The 16,933-nt window shown below is 40.3% G+C and overlaps 1 protein-coding gene across 1 annotated transcript; it reads left to right on the forward strand.

The window, feature by feature from the left end:
• Positions 1 to 2,422: 2,422 nt before the first annotated feature.
• Positions 2,423 to 10,526, forward strand: LOC118494033 (USP6 N-terminal-like protein; the record flags this gene model as incomplete). Its single annotated transcript, XM_035996384.1, has 5 exons — positions 2,423 to 2,521; positions 2,900 to 2,965; positions 4,305 to 4,404; positions 4,499 to 4,651; positions 8,612 to 10,526. Coding segments are annotated over 5 exons (2,028 nt in total), but the record flags the coding sequence as incomplete, so codon positions are not given.
• Between the last annotated feature and the right edge of the window lie 6,407 nt (positions 10,527 to 16,933).

Consider the following 16,933-nt stretch of genomic DNA (forward strand, 5'->3'; position numbering starts at 1 on the left):
TGACTTTTTTGTGATTTTTTTTTTTTTTGACATAGTATACTATGACTTTTTCGACATACTATACTATGACTTTTTCATGACTTGTTTTGACATACTATACTATGACTCTTTTCATGACTTTTTTGACATGCTATACTATGACTTTTTTCGTGACTTTTTCGACATACTATACTGTGACTTTTTCATGACTTGTTTTGACATACTATACTATGACTCTTTTCATGACTTTTTTGACATGCTATACTATGACTTTATTCAACACACTATACTATGATTTTTCGACATACTATACTGTGACTTTTTTCATGACTTTTTTCAACACACTATACTATGATTTTTCGACATACTATACTGTGACTTTTTTCATGACTTTTTTCAACACACTATACTATGACTTTTTTCGTGACTTTTTCGACATACTATACTGTGTTCATGACTTTTTCGACATAATATACTATGACTTTTTCGACATACTATACTATGACTTTTTTCATGACTTTCGACATGCTATACTATGACTTTTTTCTAAATACTATACTATGACTTTTTCATGACTTGTTTTGACATGCTATACTATGACTTTTTTCAACACACTATGACTTTTTTGTGATTTTTTTTTTTGACATAGTATACTATGACCTTTTCGACATACTATACTATGACTTTTTTCATGACTTTTTTGACATGCTATACTATGACTTTTTTCATGACTTTTTTCGGCATACTATACTATGACTTTTTTTCATGACTTTTTCAACACACTAGACTGTGACTTTTTTGTGATTTTTTTTGACATAGTATACTATGACCTTTTCGACATACTATACTATGACTTTTTTCATGACTTTTTTGACATGCTATACTATGACTTTTTTCATGACTTTTTTCGGCATACTATACTATGACTTTTTTTCATGACTTTTTCAACACACTAGACTGTGACTTTTTTGTGATTTTTTTTGACATAGTATACTATGACTTTTTCGACATGCTATATTATGACTTTTTTCGACATACTATACTGACTTTTTCATGATTTTTTCGACATACTATACTGACTTTTTTGACATGCTATACTATGACTTTTTTCAACACACTATACTATGACTTTTTTCATGACTTGTTTCAACATGCTATACTATGACTTTATTCAACACACTATACTATGACTTTTCAGCATACTATACAATTACTTTCTTCATGACTTTGACATACTATACTATGACTTTTTTTGACATATACTACGTAATAATGTGGCTGATTTACACACAAACAAAAAACACCTTTTATTTGAAAGTATGAACAGCCAATGGCAGGAAATACATTTTGAATTACTGACATGTAAATTCATACTGTGAAGACTGAGGCTCACTTGGAAACATACTGCATAAATTATGGTCGTAACAATACCAGAAATCAGTCTTAAGTACTGGAACATCACATTAAGCGGGCACAAACCAGCTTCAAATTTAAAATACAGAACAAAAACACAACCCATTTCATTACTATTCCATATATGCATGCGGGCCATAAAACGTTCTCCTAAAACCTGCATAAATATCCTCTGTCCATCAGTTACTGTAAAGTTTTTACTGGTTAGTATTTATTTCCTGTACTTTTTTCTTCCAAAGAGATATATCATGATCAGAGCCTCTCAAGTATGCAGGCAGAGAGTGTGTTGTATTAACTTTTAGTGTGATGCTTCTGTGATCAACAACAACCAACATATTACTCAAATAATCAGCAGTCCGTCTCATATTAGTCGTCCGGCTCCGCTGCATTGACAGTTGTCAGTCTATCGAGGCCGCATCCCCCATGCCAGCCCTGGCAGGACGAGTGTGATGATGACGGAGGTGAACAGGTTGACTGCGTTGTTGTCTAAGATTGGTTTCCCACAGATCCGCCGGGTCGTGGCAGACTCATAACTTACCACCTTCCCGATGCTCGCGTCACAGCCTAAAGACAGACAGAAGAAGGGGAAATGCCGGATTAGTAACTCAGTCATTCATCTTCTGTCAATGAATTTTAGTTTTGTTCAGTCAATTTACTAATTGTTCCAGCTCCAGTGTTCACTTTTCAGTGATCATCACTGTAAATAAAAAACTAATAATACAGCATGTCAAAAAGTCATGAAAAACGTCATAGTATAGTATGTCTAAAAAGACACAAAAAAAGTCATTGTATAGTATGTCGAAAAAGTCATGAAAAAGTCATAGTATGTTGAAAAGAGTCATGAAAAAAGTCATAATATAGCATGTCGAAAAAGTCATAGTATAGTATTTCAAAAAGGTCATATATAATGCCATCGACAATTGTAGTCATATTACCATGCTATAAAAAATGTCAAAAAAGTCATAGTATGTAATAACAATGATTCAATAGTTATCACCTGTTAACCTGACCACCTCTTCTGTCCTTACCTTTAGGGTTTTTTATCCCCGGCTTCCCGAAGCTGATACGTTTCCAGGATCACCACGACCGCATCCTCAAGAAGATGATGCCCAAACTGAAACAACACCTGGTGAGACGCAACACTGCTGTAGCAATTAATAATGCAACAAGTGCTCATATTACCAGAAGTCTGTCTACACATACAACTACTGGCCTATGTCAATACATTAGAACACTTTCAGTATTATGAGTGCCATTATTTAATACACCTTCAGGCGTAATGCATTGATAAATAATATGTTCTATGTAAAGATGTGGTCAATATACTAGAGATATGAGTGTTTCCTGGACATACAGAACACAAACAAGCATTATATTTTGACAAGTGACATACATTATCTAGATTAAACTATATTATCATAGGAAAGAGACCTATACAAACATAGAATATGTGCCCTGCTCAGTGCACTAAATAGACTTTCTGTTGGGTTTGTTTTTGCTGCTGCAGGACAACCAAGAGGTATTGACCAGTCTCTACACCATGAAGTGGTTTTTCCAGTGCTTCCTGGACAGAGTAAGTACATTACCAACAAGCTGAAGTAGGAAAATGTAACCAAACTGCTGCTGGAGGTTTTCTCTTTCAAAGCCGATGGGAACATTTCCTTGCTTAATCTTCCCATAACAAGACATATTTAATCCTCAGCATTATGTTTTACTATTTATATGAAAATTAGAAAACAAAATTGGAATGAAAATAAAAGCATATTTTCTGCAATCAGGACGGAAACAACTTCAAGTCTGCCCTAAACGATATGGGATAACATCAGACTTTTAAAGGATATTCTGTAATTTCCTTATTGTCGTCATATCCCATAAAAAGAGCAAAACCAACAATAAATCGATGCTAGGCCTGCACCATTCGGAGAAAAATATGAATCACGATTTTCTTTTTAGTTTAGAATTGATATCATGATTCTCTGCCACGATTTTTTTCTCCCGAAGTGTAATGTTTACTGCACACATGAACCATGACACAACAAAACACATTGGCAGTTCCAAACAGATTTTTTTTTGGCACCTATAGCACATTGTGCATCACCACAAGCCTGTAAACATAGAGCCTTCAATGAATAAAGAACATGAAGTACATACTGGCTAGGGGTGTGCAAAAATCGATTCACATTCGAATCGCGATTCAAGCTCTACCGATTCAAAATCAATTCGTAGAATTCCAAAAATATATTCATATTTTTTAATAAAAAAAAAGAAAAATGAAATTTTATGTCTACTGCAATCACATGGGAAAAGTAACTACGATTACATACTGTGAATCGTTTTTTAAAATCAAGAATCGATTTTGAATCGAATCTTGAGCCTGAAAATCGATATCGAATCGTGACATTTTCTGAATGGTGCACCCCTAATACTGGCCATCACAGTAGGCTCTATCTGAACTCCTTGAACATACATCTTTACATAATTAAAACATGTCTATGTCAAATGCTTTCAATAAATTAATTGAAGGAGAAAAAAATAAATAAATCGAAGTCATTTAAAAATGAAATCGTGAACAGGGGTGAATCGAAAGTCCCCGACAAATGCACCATTTCCTCCCGTTTGAGCAAATTTGCTAAAAACTACACTGTCCAGTGTTTTTTTTATATACAATATATATATTTGTGACCCATTTTTTGAGATTCACTTCATCAAATAACCAATGGGCTAGGGTAGGAAAGACAGAACTTATTGAAAGATGGACTAACACACTTTTAGTGGGATTTGTTGACAATAACAAAAATAGAGCTATATAACCAGCCTTATCCTTTATGTGAGCCAAAACAATATGTCAGTCTATGAGAAGCGTAAAGGGAAAACAATAAGATCGTCTAACCTTTTGTTCCGTTTGTGTCAAGACTCCCTTTACCCTGACCCTCCGAATCTGGGACATCTACATCTTGGAGGGAGAACGAGTGCTGCCCACCATGTCCTACACTATCCTCAAACTGCACAAGAGTAAGAATGTTTACTCTGTTCAGTGCTACTGATGTCCACCTTTCAAAGACTAAAAAAGTCTTACTTGTGTTGTGTGTGTGTGTTTGATTTACAGAGCACCTGATGAAGCTGTCCATGGAGGAGCTGGTGGAGTTTCTGCAGGTGACTTTGTCCAAAGATTTCTTCTTTGAGGACGACTTTGTGGTCGAGCAGCTACAGGCGTCCATGACTGAGCTCAGGAAGGCAAAGCTGGAGCTGCCTGCACCAGGTACTGCTACAGCCTGAAGCACACAGACAAAGCACAACCAGCTATGAATACGAAAATATTCTTTTGCACTTGTTGCAGCCACATCACTACTGGACCTTAAATCACAGAGACAACTTTAAACCAATAGTCAGCCTTGTTCTTATCTGCCTTTTACAACAAATCAAAGTATTATGCAATTTGTTTTATTTCATGCAGAGCTGGTTAATAGTATGCTTATCGTACATAGGAAGGCCTGAACTAATACAATATACACAAGTATGGATGAGTATGTTTTTGAAAGTAGTAGTCATTATAAGGGTTTCAGTATCCCTAATTAGTCTGAGAAAAAATACTTTTTATTATTTATTACCGAGCAAAACAAAAGGATTTATCGATTTTATATATTTTCTTTTTTATGTGAATTAAATCTTTTTGGGTTTGGACTGAAAAAGCAATTTAAAGTCATCATTTCTTCACACAAATATGTCCAAACCTAAAAATAATCAGCTATCAAAAGCTGCAATCCATACTGATATGGTCCCTAAAAAAGACAAACACTACCCAGAAACAGATGCACCTCTTTCTTTATTATTGCCTTTACATGACTATAATACATATGGCTTCCTGCTGCCCTTTAGCTTGTAGCTGTAGCAATAGTAGCAGTGTGTGTTTCTAATCTTGCTCTGTCTCCTCATTAATCTTCCTTCTCTCCCTCTTCTTTCAAATGATGTTAGCTAACAACAACAAAAGTGTGGCTGTGAGTGGGGGCCACATTCCCTCCTACAACAGTAACCGGTGGGCTATCCTGACTGGTCTTCCCCTCTCTATGTCTCTGTCCATCTGTCCCTCAGTCAGTCAGTTCGTTTGTCCTGTCTGTCGCCTGTCTGTCCAACGGCACTTGGGTTTTTTTCCTTCAAAAACTTCCAGCAGTTTTTTTATCCCCCACATAATGTTTTAACTAAGTTCAGATGCATTGCTTCAGTCCTGCAGTGGCTGGCTCTCCTCTTGTCTCTGTATCTTCAGTTGGTTTTTTTTACCCTTGACTCATATTTTGATATCAAAGTGGTTGTTAAATTCCATGTGACATAAAGTGCCCTCTGACGGCCAACTTAAGGCACTGCATGATACTGTTACAACTGGGAAGTTATTTTTTCTATAAGTCTGTTTGATAGCTTATGATAGTATTTTGTTGGCCAACTATCACTGTTTTTAATCAACAGCTGATCTGCACACTGACTATTACTGTGACTCTACTGACTTTAAAAGTGCAGTCTTGGATTTGTAAATACGGAACACCTGTCCTCAACCATCTTTTTCAGGTTCCTGTGTTGTCTTCCTGTATTTAGTCATTAGCCAGTTAGTCATCTAAACCAGCAGTTGACACTTTTTTGTTGTAAGATTTTTTTGACATCAATACTGTAGCTGAAGAAGGAACCAGAATTTCCCTTTCTTCCAGAGCCCACACAAATATAACAGTAGCTGTCTGTTCGTTTCCCCTGCCCGCTGACAAGATAATGAGCCACTTTTCCAACACTGGAGGCTTTTGTTTAACTTCTATTTTAACAACCATCTGCTACCACATTTGCTGCGGTGCAAGAGGGATATTTTTTAAATCTGCATTTTTGTATTGGCAGAACTGTGAGAATGGTTTTATGGTTTTGAACTTCACTTGGCCTAGTTTGAGTTAAGAGATAGACTCCACTTTTACTAACCACATCACCACCACAGTATAATTTACTGCAAACACCAGCTGGATGAATCTTTGATATAGAGTGGCAGAGGCTGGATTCAGTTAATTTTTTTGTCACTAACTCCCGAAAAAAGTTGAGAGAGAGTTTAGGTCAATATGGGCTATTGACTTTAAAAGCTACCAATGGTAGACCATTTGTGCTGATAGTATTAGTAAATATAATCTTTATGTACCTTCAGAACAAAATATAAGAAAAGGTGCTGCACACTGTTCAAAGCTTGAAACTACAAGATTGTATGAGCAAACAGTTTGGATTTAAGATTCTTATCAACCCAACCTTTTATCTTTTATACAGATAGTGACTTGTTCGACACACCTCCCCCTAAAGACTATCATACAAGAGGAGAAATTGCATCTTTTATGACCCTTAAAATCCACTAACATTACTGCAAATGTATTTCCCTCCAACCTTTTGTTTATAAGTGAGGATAAAGCTCTCTGCAGCAGCATTTATATTATCTTGATGTAAAAGCAGCTCCTTAGGGCAAGGTTAAGCAGGTTCCACCGTTTTACACTTCCTCACCACAATGAAATCACTTACTCTTTCTGGCTGTGTGAAATAAAAACAATAGTGACACCTGCGAGCAGCCACCAATAGGGTAGCCTTGAACAGCTTAGTCATAAAGTAAAGAATATGGAGGACAATATACAATCTGTAAGGCTCAAACAATGCTCGTATACTTCAGAGGAAGTTCACCTAAACCAGCCAGAAAGCATGCTTACATACCTGTGTAAGTGTGACAATAATTGTTGCACACACCTTGAATTTATAATTATCTGAAAATGAAGGGAATTTTAATTAGGATTTTATACAGTTTTTTATTACACTATAGGAAAGTCTTGTGTTCCTATTTTTTCATTAAATTCAAAAAGTGAAATAGACTGGCTGTACTTGCATCTGCGATGAATATTTGATCATTACATTTGAATGTTATACTGCACCGCTCCTTTATTGATAATGTAGCTACAGGTCACTTAAAATCTACTTTGATAGTAAAATAATTTCCACACATTACAAAATTAAAAATGTTTAAGATACCAAATAAAGCTTTACATTTTCTACAGAAAAGTTATTTGTATTTCTACTTTTTAACCGCCATTTGTGACAGGTTGCTTGTTCACCGCGGTAAGAAAAATCCATACCGTCACAGCCCTAAGTAAACTATCATCCTGCCTGCTCTATATCTGAAAACGCATACAGGAACTATGAGTAGGTTTACTTACCGGATTGTGACGGGATAATGTTATAGGACAGTCTCCGGTGGAGAAGGATTCCTGAAAGAAAGAAAGAAAATTTGTGGCTAGAAAGAACACTTTGCAACACTGCTGTTTCTGATTTTGGCCAACTGTCTCACAGATGTACTCAAAGATAGATTTTTTTTTTCCCCCACCACAAACGGTCAATTCTGCAGTTGGAAAACTGGATGAGGTAGTACCCCTGTTAATTTAAGCAATGTGTACAAGAAAAAAAGGCTGAGGTCCGGAGATAAACTCAACATGGACAGACACTTTAGTTTGTGAATTCAGTTCCAATACGTTGACTTACTGGCTCACTCCTACAGCACTTCATCTACCTCCAGCTGCGACTCTGGTGATCACACTTTCCCTTCCCCCTTACACTCACACCCAGCGTCACCATCACTGTGTCTGCACACTGTATATATGTTCCTGTCAACTGTACTTTTTATTTCTTTGTGACGTAATCAGTAACTTTAAGTATTAATGTCATAACTTGTACTGGTTGTAGAATAGTAACTTTTGTGCAAGCTGAGTAGTCTTGAGTGAAGAAATATTGCTGTGACTTTAATGCTTGTACATATCTGTCTCAGTACATTCAACATGGTTCATTAATCAAAAACTATTTCTGTATGACCTTTTAAGTCTGGGCCTACTGCTGCAGCTAAGTACAGTTTAATGAAAGAGACCACTCAATTGAATGTCACTTCCTAATTGAGCCCCTCCAGCCTGCTGGGAATTAATATCAAACACTCTTTCTGATGGGTTTCTTTCTGTCCTTTGCTCTTTGCCTGTGGAAATGTGATTATGTGTCGTGATGAATGTAATTCTCCTTTATTTTTACCTCTCTATGGCAGTGGTGTTGCATGAATCCATGTCCCTGTTGTGACTCCTCATCTGATGTGAATCAGCGCCACCAAGTGTGTCAAACCATCAGTGTTCAGTTTCAGTACCTGATGGTGCTCTAATGTGCTTCCACTGTTTTCATCTTGCAGGTAAAGACGACGAGTATCCCAAGAAGCCTCTAGGGCAGCTTCCTCCTGAGCTGGCAGCAGCAGCATTGAACCACGTGGCCAACGGTCAAAGCCACACCGAGCCAGCCGAGCCTACCAGGGATCCGAGTCCCGTACCAGACCGCCAGCGGGACAGTCGCCCCCCCAGCAGGTCACGCCGGGACTCGCTGGAAAAATCGATCCGCCACCACAAGGCCGACAAGAGGGATGCCCGCTCCAGGGGGTCGGGGGAGATCCCAAATGAGCAGCGGAAGCAGTCCACCTCCACCACACCTGAGAGGGGAGCAACACCGCCCTCAGCCCCCACCCCTACACCACAGCTCATTGCAGGGGAAAGAGGGAAGCCTCAGAGCCACGCCACCGCCAACCATAACTCCAACGCAGCCTCCAGCTCTCGCAAAGAAATCACTCCCCGCTGGTTCAAACCGTCCGAGACAAAGCTGGAAGCAGTCAAAGCAGCAGCTGCCCGGGAAGTGCATCTGAGCAGAGGGGCGTCGCCGGCCCCTTCCAGCCCAGAAGACGGTGCAACGCCCCACCGCCGGCCGCGCCCCAAAGGCTTCATCCCTGACTCCGACCGTGGCTCCAACGCCTCGCAGTATGACAATGTACCAGGGCTGCCGGAGCAGGATTTTGAGATCCTGGAGCTTGACAGACCCCCGTCCAGAATGAGGATCCCTCGCAGTGAGACACCCTTCAGTGTATCGTCCCTCCATCAGGGCAGCCCCAGCCGCGGACCCAGCCTGGCTGGGAGCGTCGGCTCCGTCGCATCAGGGCCCAGGATGGCCAAACACCCTCTTCCTCCTACATTTTCCCACAACAGTCCGGGGGGGGTCCAGGCCAGTTACCCTGGCAGCCAAAGCCGGTACCACACCCCTCCCCAGCAGCACTCCCCAGGCAGAACTACTGCCGAAGTCCCTATCTTCCACCCCGCATACAGCGTAAGCCTGGACCACAGAGGAGAGGACAGACTCTATGCTCCCCCCTCCCGATTTACCCCACCTTCCAGTGTGGCGTACGGGGAACGAGCGTACGCCACCACCCAGCGCCAGAGCAACAGCCTCTCCCCGGAGAAGGCTCTTATGAACAACTCCTTCGCTACATACCGCAGGCAGCCCCCACCTAGCTCCTCCCACAACCCCCGAAACACCAGGCCTCCCCCGGAGCACTCCCTGCAGCTGGAAACCCAGGGGAGCTCCACCCCTATCTACCTGCAACAACTCACCTCCACCGCACAGGTCTACGCTCCGGTGGACTACAGGTTTGAGGGGCATCGGAGAGGCGAGGCGAACCCGCACTACCTGCCAGAAGGCGGGCCTCGGCGGCCTGTAGACAGGCTCCCGTGGGCTCCGGAGGATGGGCTGCCCCCTCAATCCCCAGGTGGGATGCCGCGCTCACCCAGCTTCCAGCGAGCCCAAATGTCGCCCGTTGAGGAGTTTACTTTCCCCCCCAACGCAGACGGCCTGCTTCACTACAGGACACAGTTCCAGGAGCAGCAGCCTGTCATAAGGCAACAGCTCCCCCAGCTGTTTGGAGGACCACACTACAGGCACGCACAGGAAGCGTTCGCCATGCAGGAGTCCATGCTACTGTGATTGGACGATAGAGAAATGGCAAGACACTGTAAAAAAAAAAAAAATAAATAAAAAAATAAACTGAGGTGTAGTCACTGACACTGTGGTAAAGACAGGCAGTAGTCCTAGCTTTGTTAGGAGCCTGGTTTTGTTTCTGCTCTGTTCTTTATGTGTGAAGTACTGACCTTCTGACTGTCACGCTGCATCGTAACGTTGCAGGATGCACCAGCCTTTGAAGTTTTTACTGATCACTTTAAAAAGAGAAAAAAAAACTGACTGAAGATTTTATTTTATTTTTCGATGTAGAGCATTAACAAGAGGAGACAGTATATATCTTTTAGAGTCTGATACAGTATGTACAGTGGATCTTTTGTTAATACGCTTGAGTTGTCAGTAGCAGGGGAACATTCTCCTGAAAAGGGAAAACTCTGATTTATTTTCCATCTTTATTTTTTTATGTTACGTGCAAATATTTACATTAGAGATTGATTTACTCTATATGCTTGTGAATGTTATTTTTCAAAGAGAAGAAATAATACTATGTCCAATGATGAAATTAGAAAGCAGTAATGAACATGCATACACTGTACGTTTTGATTTCAATTTCAATTTTGCAGCGCCTACAGTATAGAAAGGGCAGGGTTTGTTGTTTATTTTCTAGTCTCTTTTCAGTGATAATATTCCTTCCTGATTAACTGATGTGCAATTAATTTCTCTTTTATACGTGAAGTGCGTTGGTTATTTACATATTTGAGGCCAGTGTAGTTTTTTTGGATTAAAAACTCGAGGAATATAGAGCTAATTTGTGAGGGCTAATAAAATATATATATATATATATATATATATATATATATATATAGCTTTAAGCCATCTGATTTGCTTAGTAACCATAGATTGTTTTATCTTTATTGCTGTACTGCAGTTACCACATCTTGAGCACATGCAGCCAGAGATGGATGTGAACTAGTTTCAGTGCAAGTTCGCTTCATTACATCTTATTAATTTCAACACTGTCATATCGACTACTGTTCAGCTGCTGGCACACACTCACTCACTCTCACACACACACACACACACACACACACTACATGTCACAAATGTGTTAGTCACACATTTCAACATTTAATCAGTCACATTCCCTATTATTATTCCTCATACTCTGGTTTTGAAGCAGTTATTCTCTTACAGTATTGCCGTACTGTTCATTACATTCCTTAAGTTATCCTTGTTTTTTGTTAAACAACTAATTGCAGACCATTCTGATACTTTGCTTAATAAAATGAGGTCGGTGAAAATGAGTCGCTGGCTCTGTCTTTGACTTGCTGTAAATCAGAGGTTTATTCCAATGGGGGGTTTTTCTGCTGTCTTTTCTCCTAATAATCAAACTCTGCCCCCCAGTGGGGACTTAAGGATATAAACCCAAGAGGTAAGGATAGGCTTTATTTTTAGAAGGGCAGAAAGTGCTTTTAGGATGGAATAAATGCAGAATCCGGGATGACAGATTTGGTAAATAGTAATAGTAATTGAGGTTCCAGCACTTAACAATGAAAGGAAGAAACACTTCTTTCTCAGCTGTCAAACCTATATTAGGCTATATTTTTTTGTTTATACTCTATTATAACTTCCACATCCAGATAACAATCGACTATAAAAAAAATGTTATTTAATCAATAATGTAATAGTATACTAGTAATGTTATAAGATAAAATGTCCCTGGTTTCAGCTTCCCAAATGTGAAAATATGCTACTTTTCTGTCATTCTACATTATATATATTTTGCCATTTGAAAACATAATTTTGGTGGTTAGGGAATTGTTGTGGACATTTTTCACTATATTCTAAACGACGTGTTGAATTATCGACATACTAAATTACGGTGAAAATCATTCAGTTGCAGCCATATCTTAAAACCAATTATTATAATTATTATTTTTCCCAGTAAAACAAAATAAATGCGCGATCACGGAAGGCCTGTATCATGTGGACGCGCCGACAGTGTTGTTGTCATTACTTACAATTCATTACATTACATTACATGTCATTTAGCTGACGCTTTAATCCAAAGCGACATACAACTGCTATATATATCAAAGGTCGCACGCCTCTGGAGCAACTAGGGGTTAAGTGTCTTGCTCAGGGCCACATCGGTTGATGTATCGCAGTGGGAATCGAACTTAGATCTCCCACACCAAATGTATGTCATATCCACTGCACCATCACCACCCTTAGTATAGAAATTCCCCATGGGGGGGGCGATAGAAACTACACGCTATAGCTTTAATGGGGATAAATTACAATCTCGAGCTGATATAGTGGATTAATCCATCAGTCAAGCAACAGATAAATACTATTTTGATTAACTACTTTTTAAAGCAAAAATAACAAATATTGTCTAGTTCCAGCTTCTCAATTGTATGGATTTTCAGCTTCCCTTCTTCTGTCTTATGAGATAGTAAACTGATCATTTGGGGGGTTGGACAATTGCTTGCTTGGACAAAAAAGCTATTTGAAGATAAAGGTCAAATTTGGCTTCAGGAAATGTGTAATGTGTATTTTCTGACATGTATAGACCAACTAATAAAAAAATGGCAGACTAACCAATAATGAAAATAATAGTTATTTGCAGCACTGCTACAATCTAAATGATTAGAAAATGTACAGAAACAATATGTTAAAAATAAGTAAGTTATACTGAAAAAAAATAATATGCTGCTGAATGCATTATAATGTTCTTGTATCTTTCTGTATAAATTAGTTGAACACGGCTTCAGTTGAAAGTCATGTCAAGAGCTTTGCCGGATGAGCAAACTCTGGGGAACAACAAAATCCTGCCTCTGGTTCCTGCAAAGAATAGTTGTCAGTGGTGTAAAGACTTGTCACTAAAGGCCCTGACACACCAAGCCGACGGCTGGGGACTAGTGGCGAGGACAGCCGACTGTGGCGTCGCCTCACGCCGGCCTTGGCCAAAAATTAGCACTGGACACACCGCAGAGACTACAGCCGCCGGCCAAGTACCACGTGCATTCTGTGCCTGCGTGAGAGGAAATAACTTTCCATACCAGCAGACGGCGGTAATGTATTCGTCATTCAACAAGGGAAACTGGATAACGTTGCTATGATAACAAAAACAAACAGCTGTGCTCGATCAGTGGCAGAACCGAATGGAGCCTACGGTCTCTCTGCTTCACTCCCCGCCGGGAAGACAGCGAACACTGGGAGATGGCTAACCGGACTAGAGATGGTCTGATACCATTTTTTGCTTCCCGATACCGATTCTGATACCTGAACTTGCGTATCGGCCGATACCGAGTACTGATCCGATACCAGTGTGTCATATATTTTATTTAGTTTTAACAACTGTATACTACTATCCCGGTATGGATGTGATATGATTTCTATCTTTGTTGTCGGTCTGGCTCAGGTTAAACTCTTTGTGAAACATGAATGCCACAGAACTTTCTTTAATTATGCAGTTTGACAGTCAGTTATAACAGAAAAGAACACAAATAAATTACTTTAACGTAGATTTTCTTTAGGGCTTTATTACGTGGTATCAGATCGGTGCATGAACTCCAGTACTTCCCGATACCGATACCAGCGTTTTAGGCAGTATCGGAGCCGAGATCGGTATCGGGAACATCTCTAAACCGGACTGTCCCCCTCCCGGTCTGTCATCCGTTCTCTTGGCAAAGAAGTCTCCCTACGGTGGGAGCGGAGGGACCGAACGGCCCGCTGCTGGCTCATTAGTTAACGTAAGCTTGCTAATTTAACCCACCCAACATGCCTTCATCATACACTGGTTATAGAAAATTTGCCAAACTAAATTGTCACTCATCTGGCAATAGCAATGTGCTTTTCTTCGTTTTGACAATTGAGCGTGTGAATTAAACATTAAGTTCTTACATTTTACCAATTAAGAGTCTGCTAGTAAGCTAGCTTGCTAGGAAGCTAATTGTTAAGCAGTGCAGAGGGTGCAGAGAGAGAGAAATCTATTACGGTCTTTATATTAAAATATATCACAGTAAAGGATATTAGTTTATTAACATTAGTTTATTTTGTGTAGGTATGTAGAGATCTTTTAAAAGACATGTTATTGTTGGAATAAATATGCCTACACAAGTAGTTACGTATATCTCGTTGTACATTTGCCATCTTATGGACATAATGTGCAGAAATAGTTATTCCAATCGTTTGAACCGGTGTTTTTTTAAAAGAAACATTCTAACGTCATTTTTGAACAGTTTTGACAGCTCTTATGTGTATTGGATTGATCAGATGAAGTGAAAAATTAAAGGAGCCTTGTGTGTGCCTCTCACATACGTTTGTTTGTTTGTTTTCCTCACTTTCGTTTTCAAGCTGAACAGCCAATCATATGAATTGGCTGTTCAGCGGCCAAAGGCAGAAACTTGGCGATGGTGCGGGACACAACGCACAAACTAGGCCAACGGTATGTCGCCGTAGGCCCAACTAGGACCGACGGTCAGCTTGCTGTGTCAGGGCCTTAAAGCCCATGGTGCAGGGTTTATTTTCTAATGAATTTGTGCAATTTGCTTGTTGGTAATAAACATTTAAACTGTTACCCAACAACATCAAATACAATGGATATCACAAAACGGAATAAAATATGAAAAAGTAGTACTATTTTACAGCGGTTTGCAATGATTCTCTTTTCCCCCACAATGCATTGCACTACGTCAAGTTGGGGAGACGACAGACTAAAGCCCCATCTCTGTTCACTGTCTATGGTCTCGGTCTGTGCCACTGGTGTTGCAAAATATGGCTTTTGGTCTCGACCGAGTCCATGTGTCTTTATTATGTGTATAATAATATTGGAGGGAAAGTGAAACACAGCTTGGACGGGGATGCCGTTTGGCTTTTCACAAGTTTAGACAGCTAGCTACGTCGACGTTTGCTAACGTTAGCACAACAGCATTAGCCTAGACTGCTAGCTAGGTAAATATTACGACTGCCTTCGGAGTTTCCTATATCTGCGTCCACGTTGTCAACATAAGACATGTTGCGTTAGTGCTCCTTTTGTACCATAATTTTATTGAATGAAATGTTAAGCTTCGCTCCTAGGAGATGGGTGGGTTTTTGTTAGCTAGCTACATACAAAGCTAACTGGCTATAGTTAGCCTGTATGCTAGCGGAATTAGCTAACGTTGCGTAACCAGCCAGCAACTTCGGCAATCGGCAGTAGTTTCGGTAAGCTAACCACGACAGTATTGTCGCCCACAATCAACCTCTGCTGCTAAAAGCAGTCAATCTGCAGTGATGTTTGAAATAGAGACGCTTGTGGATGTGTTAGCTGTCGTGGTTAGCTCGCCGGAACTACTGCCGAAGCTGCTGGCTGGCTACGCAACGTTAGCTAATTCCGCTAGCACAGGCTAACTATAGCCAGTTAACTTTGTGTGTAACGTAGCTAACAAAAACCCACCCATCTCGTAGGAGCGAAGCTTAACATTTCATTCAATACAATTATGGTACAAAAGGAGCACTAACGTCACATGTCTTATGTTGACAACGTGGACGCAGATATAGGAAACAACGAAGGCAGTCGTAATATTTACCTAGCCGTCTAGGCTAACGCTGTTGCGCTAACGTTAGCAAAACGTCGGCGTAGCGTTAGCTAGCTGTCTAAACTTGTGAAAAGCCGAACAGCATCCCCATCCAAGTAATAAATAAACACTAGGCAAATATGTTGTTACTGGAGCTAGTAGGCTACCATCAAAACGTGAGCTATCTAATCGAAAATGTGTTTACAACGTCGGGGGATTTCACAGGTGGGACTGACTGGCAAGTTAGCCCATAGCTAGCATGATGTCTTCTATTTCTAGATCTAGATAAGTTTACTGGTACTTATCTGAACTAACGACATGATCACTGTCACTAGATATAAAGAAAACATTGACTTTCACTCGGTGCTATTCACTGACAGTAAAAACCCCTCTTCCACCTCTTCCTCATCCCAGTCAGTCACCATAGTTCTAGTACTAGACTGAGGCACGTCTCCCCAACGTGACGTCATCACCGAATTGCGTTAAAAAACCCACTAAACGACTAAAACGGTAAAAACTGGCCTTTAACACTATTTGGTGACATTTTTAACAATGATATACATATGTGGAGTGCTTTATGTACCCATTAATCAACAGTGGTGGTTAACCTGCAACATGGGCTTTAAGATGACAAATCTGTGCTAAAAAACGATGCTTGTGATCAGTGTTGGGTGTAACACGTTACAGTAACGTAACTACTTTTTCGGGTAAAAAGTAGTGTAACGCGCTACTACTGAAAATTTGGTAACGAAACGTAGTTCCTTTTTCAATTTGGCGCAACGTTACTTTCCCCAGGGACAGATTTGACAGCGACACTGCCTTCTCAGCTGCGCGCTCACAAGCTCCACACGGGACGTGACAGAGGCTGGTAGCAGAGCAATCATGGCAAGCGAGAAGCAGCCAAAGCTAACTTTTGAGAGCTTTTTAAGCATCGTGGCTTTTTGCTGGACGGCGCTCTGAGCAAGGTAGACACAAAGCTGACAACCTCACAGATGGATGCGGTGGTGATGGCCTCATACGTGCACGCAGCGGACCGCTGTGGACTTGTGTCGGTTGCACGGACACGCAAGGATTTCCAGAAAAGAGGCTGCATTTTTCTACGACAATGCACGGACCATCGTGGCTGCGCCACTGGTACAAGTCAATACAGACATTACATAGTATACACTAACACC

This window comes from Sander lucioperca, chromosome 20 (genome assembly GCF_008315115.2).
Source record: "Sander lucioperca isolate FBNREF2018 chromosome 20, SLUC_FBN_1.2, whole genome shotgun sequence".
NCBI classification, from domain to species: domain Eukaryota; kingdom Metazoa; phylum Chordata; class Actinopteri; order Perciformes; family Percidae; genus Sander; species Sander lucioperca.